Genomic DNA, 12,884 nt, shown 5'->3' on the forward strand with positions numbered 1-12,884 from the left:
GAATTCCAGATAAAATCTAGAACAAGTTTCATCCCCTCCCAGACACTGGCCACTGGCAATCTGACTAGAAGAGATAAATTGCCGTAATGTATTTAAAATGATACAGATATCTCAGACTAGCACTTCTGATAATGTTTTGATAATGTACGTGTGGGGATTCCTTAATATTGTGATGAAACTGTAGTGACAGGCACAATGTACAGAGATGGTTTAGCAAAAAGACATCAAGTAATAGGATTTGCACACACTGATGTTCTACACATTTCAAAATCTGTGGCGATCAAGTAAAAGTATCTGGGCTTCAGTCATATCATAGTCACAGATATTATGGTAAAATTTCCACATTGATTGCCAATGAGTCCGTCCTCAGATGGGCACTGGGCTCATTCAATGCAATTACCCAAAACATTGTCAGCTAGTGACTACATCTGTGTAATGTTACAATCGTATATGTGTTTTGGCATGGAGTAAAAGCAATGGTTTGCTGTGCTCTACAGTTCGAGCCAGAAGTTTTACAGTCACTGAACTGAATAGAGCAGTGCCGATCTGTTGGTAGCAGACTCTGACATCCATGCCTTGGAGGACAAACTTTGATGAGAAGCCAACCTTACAATTTCAAAATTAAGGCCCTATTACACAGAGCGATTATTATGCAAAAACCTGCTAAACCAATCGACCACTAGTGATAATGCTTCTAGCAAACAATTCTAATGTTATTAAATTAACCATCTGCTGTTATGAACGATACTTCTGTGGTCGTTATATGGTCGCTAATCATTTGCCGCTAGAGGAAATGGTTGTTTTTTCCCCCCAAACGACTAAAAGACTGGTTACCCAAACAGATTGGCGAATTATTAGCACAAGACCAACAATTATTTTTCGCCATGTTGAAAGATCACGATCAGTGACAATCTACCGATTTCGTGTTGGGCATGTGCTTGCTTAAAGGGGTAGTGCGGCGCTAAGAAATTATTCACAGAATAACACACATTACAAAGTTATACAACTTTGGGCTGGGTTCACACTACGTATATTTCAGTATCAATATTGTGGTCCTCATATTGCAACCAAAACCAGGAGTGGATTAAAAACACAGAAAGGATCTGTTCACGCAATGTTGAAATTGAGTGGATGGCCGCCATTTAATGGCAAATATTTGCTGTTATTTTAAAACAACGGCTGTTATATTGCGATAATGGCAGTTATTTACTGTTATATGGCAGCCATCCACTCAATTTCAACATTGTGTGGACAGAGCCTTTCTGTGTTTTTAATCCACTCCTGGTTTTGGTTGCAATATGAGGACCACAATACTGACTGAAATATACGTAGTGTGAACCCAGCCTTGTAATGTATGTTATGTCTGTGAATCGCCCCCTTCCCGTGTCCCACCAACCCCGCACATGTACCCGGAAGTGTTGGTGCATTATACATTACCTGATCCGTGTAGCGCATGTCTGCCATCTTGTGCCAAACATCATCTTTGGACGGACGGCCGAATCGCTGCCGCCGTCCCTGATGGCGGCCCCCCTCTGCCGCGTCATAACTGTGCTCAGCCAATCGCGGCTGAGCATCTGATGACGCTGCAGAAGGCGGTTGGCACTAGGGACAGCGGCAGCGATTCGTGACTAGGGACGGCGGCATCCGAAGATGACGTTTGGCACAAGATAGAGGACATGCGCGACACGGATCAGGTAATGTATAATGCACCAACACTTCCGGGTACACGTGCAGGGGTGGTGGGACACGGGAAGGGGGCGATTCACAGACATAACATACATTACAAAGTTGTATAACTTTGTAATGTGTGTTATTCTGTGAATAATTTCTTAGCGCCGCACTACCCCTTTAACCCTATCACACCTAACGATGATAGCTAGCGATTGATTGTTCGGCGAGCTCCATATAACAGGGCCTTTAGTCTGATCACACACATTTCTAAAGAAGGTAAAAGCATCTCAAGTATTCAGATAAACATATAAACTAAAAAGAACTCACCTTATATCCTCCTCGTTCTCTGGGAAGCTCCAGAATGCAATCCTCAGTTGTAGCTGCTCTGGGACTGGGGGGTAAACTTTTTCCACCACTTCGAACGGAATGTGAAATGCCACCTGCTTTGCAGACAGTTCCACCAGGGGAATCACAAATCCATCTATATACAAACAAAACAGTTTCAATGTAAAGAGGAATAAATACTGTAAGTACAAAAATTTTACTATGTAAAGTTCCACTTTACATAGTAAACTGGTCTAATGGTTTTACAAATTGAGCTTCAAACTTTACCTAAAGGTAATGTAATGTGGGTCACACATAGGTATAAATAATAGTAGTAAAATATTTAATGTGATCGGATGTAAAACACCATAAAACTATAGACAAAACACTCTAACTAGACAATAAGTGTTTGATACCTGTTATTCAAGATTAAACCGATAACAGCTGGAAAACTATGGAGAACAATGGATTCTGTCTTTCCTGGCAGACCATATTACATATATTTTTAGTATGGGTGTGTTCTATTTGTTTTACTTCTTCTTCTTCATTACTTTAGTTACATGCTGAGGCTAAATTATTTATGCCTCTTTGCATTATGACTGAATGAAATGTTCATGTTACAAAATAAAAAATTATATTGGTCTTTAAACAGTAGATCAATGACCTAAAGGTTCTAAAAACAGGCATCCAACACTAAATTACACTGCCTGCTGAGCTACACTGTACAGGTCTGTCTCTTTGGTGACCTTTAGGAGATGAGGGAAATTACAGTACAGTTTCCCAGGATTTTTATGGCTAGGAAAAACATTGCCAAATAGTGACTTGACCCCAATCCCCCCCCCCCCCCCCAAAGGTAACCACATGGATAGCCAAGATTAACTGACTGACTGAGATAGAGAAATACACTTATGAAAAACGGGAATCATTAAAGAAATTTGAAAAAATACAGAGGCATTGGCTTAATTCCCCCAGGACTGGAGCCCCATTCCTTCTCTCTCATCACAAAGTACTGTTTTAAGGCAAATAGTGTGGAGCTGGACAATTGTCTTCCTGCATAAGTGGAGATATTAGAACACAGCAAAACTCAATGAAGATAACAGTTACTGTGTTGTAGTATTGCTCTATACATTTCCAAACATTTGTCATATGTCTAATGGATTTACATTGCTGTAAGGGAAACTGTCAAAGCTCTTCTGTGCTTTTTGTTTACTTTTAGGATTGGGAAGTTTTTCCCCATCCTACTGCTGTAATCCTTTCCAAAATGCATAAAATTCAACAAAAATGATGTTCAATTGTGAGACCTGCTGAGATATACCAGGAAGAGAGTGCGGCAGCAGCGAAATCCACTCCCCGGGTGTACCTCCTGACCGGCTAATTCTAACCATGTCGCTACATTGTCTAAATCAGCTGCCACGCTCTCTCCCCCACTATATCTCCTGATCACAGCGGGTCTCAGACACAGTGGTCCATCTCATATCATCATTTTCTAACAACAATATTAAAAGTGTAGTTTTAGAAAAAAAGAAAGGGGAAAAAAAAAAAAAAAAAACATCTCGCCAGGGTAAATCGTAAACCCATAATGTGAAAAACACTATGTTCACATCTGCGCCGGAGCCTCAGTTGCTGAACCTGTTATATTATTGAAAACCACTATCAATAAAATGTCACCAGCTGCACAGTAGCACAGCTGGGCTACACTCCTGTTTAGTAGGCACACACAAGACACACTTGAAGGGGTTATATTAGATTGCTTTCTTCCACAAACACCATCACATTTGGCCAGGTGTCTAGTATGGCAGCTTGACCCAATTTAACTGAACACTGCAATATCTCTGGCTAAAGGGTTCTTATTTCTGAGAGGAAGTAACCATCTTTGTTTTTTGTTTTTTTATAAATAAATAAACCTATCACTTCCAATAAACCAATTGAGGCCCCTAATCCACTATTGTGATGTTGTACAGCTGAGGAAAAAAAGAATAAATGGTTTGTTTTAGCATAATACAATTTACCCTTAGTGAAGCGTCATGGAGGCCGTGCAGTTATCCTTTAAATTGGCACTGTTATTTAGAAAAAAAATTAACAAATCACTGGAACAAAGTTTTGATCAGTTGGGGTCTCGTGGCTGAGACCCCAAAAGATTAGAAGAATTCCCTTCCCTTCACTTCCTTCCCAGTCTTCATTTATCTCAATAGACAGCAGAATTGAAGTGCCCTACCACATGCTTATCCCCGCTCATCTGTGAGGGTCTCAGCAGTGAGACAAAGACCCAAAAAAATTGTTGACATGTCCCTGTATAACTTTCATGAGACAAAATATGACATTAAGCAAGAAGGCAATGAGCTCAGGTAACTTTACATCACTTCCACTATCCTGCTTCACCCAATGACTAGGCAATACAGCTTGAATAGTGCACAACAGTTTTTAGGTCTTTACACTGAAAGGCAGAGACTGCATACTATTTCTTTCAGCCCAGAGAGGCCTAATACTATGTGGGCACAGTTAGGTATATATACTATATGAGGGCACATAGTAGGCCTAACTTATATATATACATATATATATATATATATGTATTTGTATAGTGGATTTCACTCAAGAACAAAATGTAAACTGTATAAGTACGTGCAGCACTGTAATGACACAGCTGCACGACTGCTTCGTTACAATGCTGTGCATATTCATACAGTTTTCCCGCTCCCAGCATCATATTGCGGGGGTGCGTGATTCCACTACAGGCCTTCCACATCTGTGTCGTCCGTGAAACGCAGAACGTGGAAATGAGGCCTTATCCTAATTGTAACCTCAGGTACTGATGGGTAGGGTAGTTTCCATTAGTTTTTACAAGCTGATGGCCAGTCGTTACGTCACTTCTATAGGGAGGTTCTATGGGTAAGCAAAGTGGTTTTCTCCTATTAAAGTAAAAAGAAGAGCTCAAAAGCCAAACTGTACATTCGGCTAGGTTTTTGTGCTTTTTGGTGCCATTTGTGGCATTAACCACAACAAAATATGTCTGAAATAGTGAAATAAACATTCTGAAATACAAGCAGTTTTTGGGGTGTCTATTGAGGCATTTTATATATATATATATATATATATATATATATATATATATATATATATATAGTGGTACCTTGGTTTAAGAGTAACTTGGTTTAAGAGCGTTTTGATATAAGAGCTCACAGTTTCTCAAAATTATGACTCGGTTTAAGAGCATTGCTTTGGTTTAAGAGCTCCCTGTACTGTGGGAGCGCGCATGGAGGAGGGGCATGGTCTGCATAGCAGGGTCTACAGCCCTGTACTCAGACCCAGCTTGCATCAGGGGACAGGACTGTGGAGGTAATCTCTCCATAGCTGTAACCCCTCTCTCCCCGGACAGAGAGTGCTGCTATACTGTGCCCACACATCTGCCCTGTTCATTCCTTCATGCCCCCTGCAGTCTCTGTCAGTCCTTGTGTTTCCCATCCTCTCCATTACTGTACAGTAACCTATAATATCACATATTCTGCTGTTTCTGAATGTTTGTTTCATTAATTTTGCATGTTATTCAGAAAAATAAATAATTATTTTTGGAGTGTGGAACCAATTGTCTGCATTTCTGTGATTTATGTGAAAATTTGCTTTGGTTTAAGAGTGGATTTGGATTACAAGCACGGTCCCGGAACAAATTATGCTTGTAATCCAAGGCACCACTGTATATATTATATATATAATCTGTTCTGTAACTTGCGGCACAAGTGCCAAAGAGGAGTCTTGGTGCCACGTTCGTGCCGCACTTCGTCCAGCCTCCAACTACCTCCTCCTCCCAGCTTCACATGAATATTCATCAGGGGCTGGCTGCAGCCTTCCTGGCGACGTCATCTGACGGCAAAGGCCCTGCGCACACTTGTCAGTTCGCGCATGCGCCCTGGCTCTGTGCGGCGCGAGCGCTCCCGACGAACAATTTATGCATGCGCCATAGAGGCGCAGTCGCGCTGAGGACCGGGGCCTATGCTCTCAGTTGATGCGCACAGTGCGCCTGTGCCGCTCTGATGCTCTATGGCGCATGCGCAAATTGTTTTTCAGGAGCGTGCGCGCCGCACAGAGCCAGGGTGCATGCGCAAACTGACAAGTGTGTGCGGGGCCTTTGCAGTCAGATGACATCGCCAGGAAGGCCGCAGCCAGCCCCCAATGAATATTCAGGTGAAGCTGGGAGGAGGAGGTAGTTGGAGGCGGGACCAAGTGCGGCACCAAGACTCCTCTTTGGCACTTGTGCCGCAAGTTACAGAACAGATTATGGAAAAAGTACAGCAGCTACCAGAAAAAGAAAGGTAATACACACACTAACACACACACACACACACACACACACCCCTTCCTCACAATGTCAGCTCCTCAGAAGCCGAAAAGGTGCTGACAGATTCTCTTTAACTACTTTCCACAAATCGCCTTCTAGGTATATCACCCATCAGGAAGATCAGGAATTGCGGGGATGCTGATATATACATACACACTCCAATACTTCCCTTTGTTAAAGAGTAAAAAAGTAACAAGAATAAATAACTAAACATATAAACAACCTGCATTCTCAACCAACCCAATCCCCCTCCTTCGCTCCCCCTTGACCCTGATTGGGACCAGGAGAGCAAAAAGAGGAATACTAGCAACACACTTCACCATACCAAACACTAAAAAAATATAAAAAAAATAAATTAAAATAATAATAAAAAAATATATATATTAAATAACGAAAAATTAATTAATAAAAAAAAAAAGTAGGGGGAAAGATGGAGGCATATTTTATACACTCTGGGGGGAATGCACCAAATTTATTACTGACCTTCGTTTTGATCCTTTTTTTTTTTTTTTTTTTTATAATGGAAGTCAACGGAAAAACGGATCAAAATGGATGCACACAAATGCATCCAGGGATTTTTTGTTTTGTTTTTTTTATTTGCAAAAATGGATGAAAAAACAGGTTGCACAAACGTAGTGTGGACCCAGCCTAACTCATGTGAGTGATGGAATTCTTTTTCGCTTTTCAGTGTTGCCTAGTAGTCTCTGCCATCATGGACGCCAAAAAATTATATGTTGCAATCTGGTCATCTTTGTTATGTAATTCAATGGAAAACAGGTATAGAATTTTATTTCCTATCTTTTTGATCCCTTGCCTATGTATAGCACAGCCACCTGGGCTTTGTGGATAGGTACTTCATATGCAGGGCTGTGGAGTCGGTAAGCCGCAGCTCCGACTCCAACTCCAACTCCTGAATTTTATCAGGACCGACTCCAACTCCGACTCCTTCATAAATGGCCGGTCATATACCAGGGGAGTTATTTATCACACTGGCTCAGCAGCTTCTACCTAATGTCCTACATGATCCTGGGGCGACTTCTGAGTGAATAAAGGAATACTGTATATAAAGCAGATTCTCCTGTGTGTGCAGTGGATGCAGCCAGTCTCCAGCCTCTATGTCCTGAACTACTCACAACTAGACTAGATGGAGCAGGTGGTCTTTTCCTGCTGACAGTCTTCTATGTTTCTAACTAAATAGTCACCATACTTAAAGAAACACGGCTAACAATGCCATATCCCTGTAATATAGAGGTCAGCCATACAGAAGGTCAGACATATAGAGAGGGGTCATACAATGATATAGAAGGTCACTGTGGAGGCAAGCAATAGCACGCACACCCACATAGCCTGCTGCAGCTATAGCACACACACACACACACACAAACAGCTTGCTGCAGCCATAGCACACACACACAGCTTGCTGCAGCCATAGCGCACACCACACACACACAGCTTGCTGCAGCCATAGCACACACCACACACACACACACACACACACACGGCTTGCTACGGCCATAGCACACATACACACAGCCTGTTGCAGCCATAGTGCGCGCACACACACACACAGCTTGCTACAGCCATAGCACACATACAGACAGCCTGCTACAGCCATAGCGCACACACACACACACACACACACACAGCCTGCTGCAGCTATAGCATACACACACACAGCCTGCTGCAGTCATAGCACACACACAGCCTACTGCAGCCATAATGCGCACACACACACAGCTTGCTTCAGCCATAGCACACATACAGACAGCCTGCTACAGCCATAGCACACACACAGCCTGCTGCAGCTATAGCATACACACACACAGCCTACTGCAGCCATAGCGCGCACACACACACAGCTGCAGCCATAGAACACTAAAGAAAAACACACAATCTTCTCCCAGAGAGAAAGCACCACACCGAGGACAGAGGTTACTGCTACACTACTTATGTCTTCTCCTCCTTTTCTATATTACACAGAATATATTCATATTACACTGCTGCTCATATACAGTCTTCCAGCATCCAGGAAGAGAACAGCACAGATCTCCCCCCACACAATGGACTCTTCCAGCTCAGAAACAAACTGCCAAATAGTGACCGACAACTTTTCCATGACCCTACTTATGTAACAGGGCCAGTGTCCTATTAGAATGTTGCTCATAGTATATATTCATGAGCAAAACTTGTAAAATTCATATCAAAATTCAATTCTACATTTTTTAAAGATTTTTTAAAAAGCTGGAGTCGGTACATTTTTTTTTCGACTCCAGCCAAAACTAGCTCCGACTCCGACTCCACAGCCCTGTTCATATGTATGGAATGATTCATGGACTGTTAAAGGGGTTGTCCGGCGATAAAAAATTATTCACAGAATAACACACATTACAAAGTTATACAACTTTGTAATGTATGTTATGTCTGTGAATGGCCCCCTTCCCCGTGTCCCACCACCCCCACCCGTGTACCCGGAAGTGTGGTGCGCTATACATTACCTGTCACGTGCCGACCACGGTCTCCGATCCTCAGCAGTGACGTCTTCTTCGGGAGGCCGGCGGATCTTCCCGAGTGCCGGCCGCTCTCTGCAGCGTCATCCGAAGCTCAGCCGTGATTGGCTGAGCACAGTTATGCTCAGCCAATCGCGGCTGAGCTTCGGATGACGCTGCAGAGGGCGGCCGGCACTCGGGAAGATCCGCCGGCCTCCCGAAGAAGACGTCACTGCTGAGGATCGGAGACCGTGGACGACACGAGATGCGGTGAGTATAATGCACCACACTTCCGGGTCTAGCGTGGGTGGGGGGAAACACGGGGAAGGGGGCCATTCACAGACATAACATACATTACAAAGTTGTATAACTTTGTAATGTGTGTTATTCTGTGAATAATTTTTTATCGCCGGACAACCCCTTTAATACCGATCATTTCTCACATTAGCCGAAGGCCTTGTCTGTATCGACCAACTGCAAGATTTTGTCAGTAACAGCATGACATTAAAGCACTGTCAGTCTGAAAATAATACACCACTTCCTGCAGGATATACAGCAGCTGATAAGTATAGGAAGACTGCAGATTTGTAAATAGGAACTGTTAGGCAGGGGCAAAGTGTGTGCGATGCCACATTACACTTATTCCATATAATTTTTTTACTAAAGAAACTTTGTATCTGCTCAGTAAACACCATAAGATATTTTTTTCTGTAGTGCTCATGGGGAAAGCTTGTGTACATACATGTTCCCCCCATTATATATAAAGCTAGACAATACATATAACCATAGCAAGGGATGTACACAGTCACGGTATTAATAGTGGCTTTTATCCAGAAGTTGATAGTGCTGGGGCATATCCCCTCCAGTCTGGACCACACATAAATGGCTGAGTCTGATGACTTATCGTAACATTCCCAATCATTAGCTTCACTGTGGATTTACATTTATGAAGGTCAGTGTGCCATCTTAATAAGCGGATTGCAAAAACGTGGTGTGAACCCAACCGTATTCTTTATCCCATATGTGTCAGGATTCCAGACATAATGGAAGCATCGTCAGGCCTCATTAATCAAAGCTTTTATATTGGGAATCCTGCTGCCTATAGCAACCATAGTGCAGCCATAACTGGGATTGGTTGCTACGGTAACCAGTATTTCTGACAGTTTGGCTTTCTAAAGCGCTGTTGGAAAAACTATGCTTTGATTGGTTTGTATGGGCAACTTAGGTCCATTTACATAGACAGATTATCTGCCAAAGATTTAAAGCCAAAGCCAAAAACAGACTATAAACAGAGATCAGGTCATAAAGGAAAGCCTGAGATTTCTCCTAGTTTCAAATCCATTCCTGGCTTTGGCTTCAAATCTTTGGCAGATAATCTTTCTGTGTAAATGGATGCTAAGGCAATTCTTTATTACAGAGCAATGTCTCAGAGGGAGGTTTACTGTGACAATAAAGTTGTGTTGAATATGACATCACAATCCAGTGATGTCATCATGACATACACGCAGCTAGAAAATTCCTGAGCACGGCCATTTTGGTGTCAGTTCTTCAGTGGAGGTTTTACCGAAGCCAGTACTGACTGACAGAGAGGCAGAATTTTTTTTGCTACTCTGTTTTTTTGCGCAAGAAAAATGAGTGGGCGTCAGCGGGATCACCGCAATAGAGGTGATAGTAGAAGGAGACAGGCGGCTGCTACTAGAGGTAAGTGATATCTCTGTCACCGTGGGGTGGGGGGAGCTGTAATGGATTTATTATAACCTTTCATTTTTTGTTACAGCAACTACTCATAGGAGGAGGAGGCGCAGCTGGGGGACATCAGGGAGGAGCCGCTCACCCCATCAGCCAAGAGAGAGGAGCCAATCACCATCCCATCAAAGGCCAAGCCGTGATCTTTCTAGGCCATGGAGGAGCCGGTCACCCCAACAGCATAGGGAGAGGGGCCGCTCCCCATCACGGCGCAGGAGGCCGAGGCAGAGGGAAACCATCAGGGCCCAGCAAATAGAAGGCCTACCATCTAGGATTATAGAACAAAAGGACAACCTGTCTTGTACCATCTGTATAGACGATTTAGAGGCTGGAGAGCAGGTGACAGTCCTCCCGTGCAGCCATGTATACCATCCGTCCTGCATATCCCCCTGGCTCCAGCATAACACACAATGCCCCAACTGCCGCGCCATTTGCTTCCCATAGCCGCTCTGCTTCCTCCAGGGCATGAGCCCAAACATCGCTCAAAAAATAAATCAGGATAACATCTTCCCTGATTTACTGTAGAGGCCACAGTTCCACCTAACCCATCCCAAAATTTACCGACATCTGTGCATACTGGCATTTGTAGTGCACCTCACAGTCTAAATACAATAGGTGAGTACAGCAAGCCCATTCAACATCAAAAGACTAAAGCAAGAATCTAATGTGGTCACATGATTTATTCCTGAGACTTTACCAATAAAGTGATTTTTACCATCAAAATAAGTGTTTTGTGTTTAGTTACTGGGTGTGCGGCATTTATGGGATGGGTCTACAGGAACTTGCAGGTCACTTATCAAGGAAAACACACTAACAGCCCATTCATATCATTGGTGTCACACCTGCCATCCTCCAGTTGTAGCAACATGATATTTCCCATTGGGGGACAGCAGGTTTGACAACTGTGGGATAGACCTCAAAATACATTGGCTGGGTGTGGGAGTCAACCCATGAGACCCCTACTGATCAGCAAAATAAAGGGTTTCGCTACTCACTGGTGCTACTTCTTCTTTAGGGTATAAACCCACACACCGTATATGCAGCGTATTTGTTGCATATCTGCTGCATATACGGTGTGTGGGTTTATACCCTTAATGAGTATTACTCTTGCAGCTCAGTCCTATTCACTTGAATAGGACTGAGCTGCAGTACTGGGCACAGACACATGTTTCTATCCCCCACTGTGCATGGAAGAACTTCTCAAGTGTGTATGATTTCAGGGGACAAGGAAGAAAGTCACTCCTTACAACATACCCAACAATTCTCTACCCTGATATTTGCCATCAGAGGGACAGTCGGGATCCCGCATACACAATAACTTGTCATCCACACTCACCACAATTGACTGACTCTTAGGAAGCTGTTGTTCCTTCTCCATTTTTAAAAGGCCAGCCCCTTGGGTAGTTTTAACTCTGTTTCCCCTCCAAGAAGCAGCTCTTATAGTATTGCTAGTCATTTGTAACAGGTGATTATGACCATGTTACCATCACTTGTTATGTGATCTGACCTAACCTCAACTTAGTGCTGTATGGTGGTGATCCTAATGGATATTATAATGCTAAATCCAGAACCTTGGGAGGTATAATATCTAAAATTGTTTGGAAAACAGATTTACAGCTTTATTTTTACTATTTGTAACTACTGTAACCTAAGCCCATTACGGCAATTACCATAAATGAATGTGCCAAAGGGGTGCAATGCTTTTCTAGCAGCACTGACCCAAGTCTGAATCCCACCAATTGGACATTTGTGGCACTTCCTTGTCTTTTTTTTTTATTTATTCCTTGTCTAAGACAAGGAAGTGCCACAAGTGTTCGATCGGTGGAAGTCTCAGAAGAACATAGTGGTAGTGCTGCAAGGAAAGCACTGCATCCCTTTGGCACATTTATTTGCGGTAATTTCCTGCCGCACATTTGCACCGGCCCTCATCAGTGGCTGCAGTAACAGTGTGGCTGGCCTCTGCAGAAGGCCAGTGCCTGGTGCCACAAACCCTGCCCTGGCCCTTTAAATGTGAGTATTATTGATGAAATCTCACAGTTAACAGAGCCAGGGAGCCATTGGCCCCAGCATAATACCTTCGGTCACAAGAGGCTGCTCTATCTCCCTGCTCCCCAGTGTGACAGCGTCCCTTGCGTGCCGGTGAGCGGGAAAAAAAAGAGAGTAGCCGATTACAGAGCTGAAAGAAAGAACATGGGGGACTCTGCTGCGACAGGTGAGTATGCATTTTTTTTTTTTTTTTTTTTTTTTTTTTATACTATGCCTCCCCTGTAATATCAGTACTACCCCGGGGGGGGGGGGGGGGGGGGGGGGGGTGCACCCCTTCC

The 12,884-nt window shown here is 43.3% G+C and overlaps 1 protein-coding gene across 1 annotated transcript in view; it reads right to left on the minus strand.

The window, feature by feature from the left end:
- The window catches only part of ZSWIM8 (zinc finger SWIM-type containing 8), a 104,165-nt gene that overhangs the window by 60,724 nt on the left and 30,557 nt on the right, over positions 1–12,884 (minus strand). Inside the window, exon 2 of the mRNA XM_069980599.1 lies at positions 1,999–2,152. Coding sequence (XP_069836700.1) covers positions 1,999–2,152 — 154 coding nt within the window. The remainder of the gene's footprint in view (positions 1–1,998; positions 2,153–12,884) is intronic.

The sequence above is a fragment of the Dendropsophus ebraccatus genome, chromosome 8 (assembly GCF_027789765.1).
Source record: "Dendropsophus ebraccatus isolate aDenEbr1 chromosome 8, aDenEbr1.pat, whole genome shotgun sequence".
In the NCBI taxonomy this organism is placed as follows: Eukaryota; Metazoa; Chordata; class Amphibia; order Anura; family Hylidae; genus Dendropsophus; species Dendropsophus ebraccatus.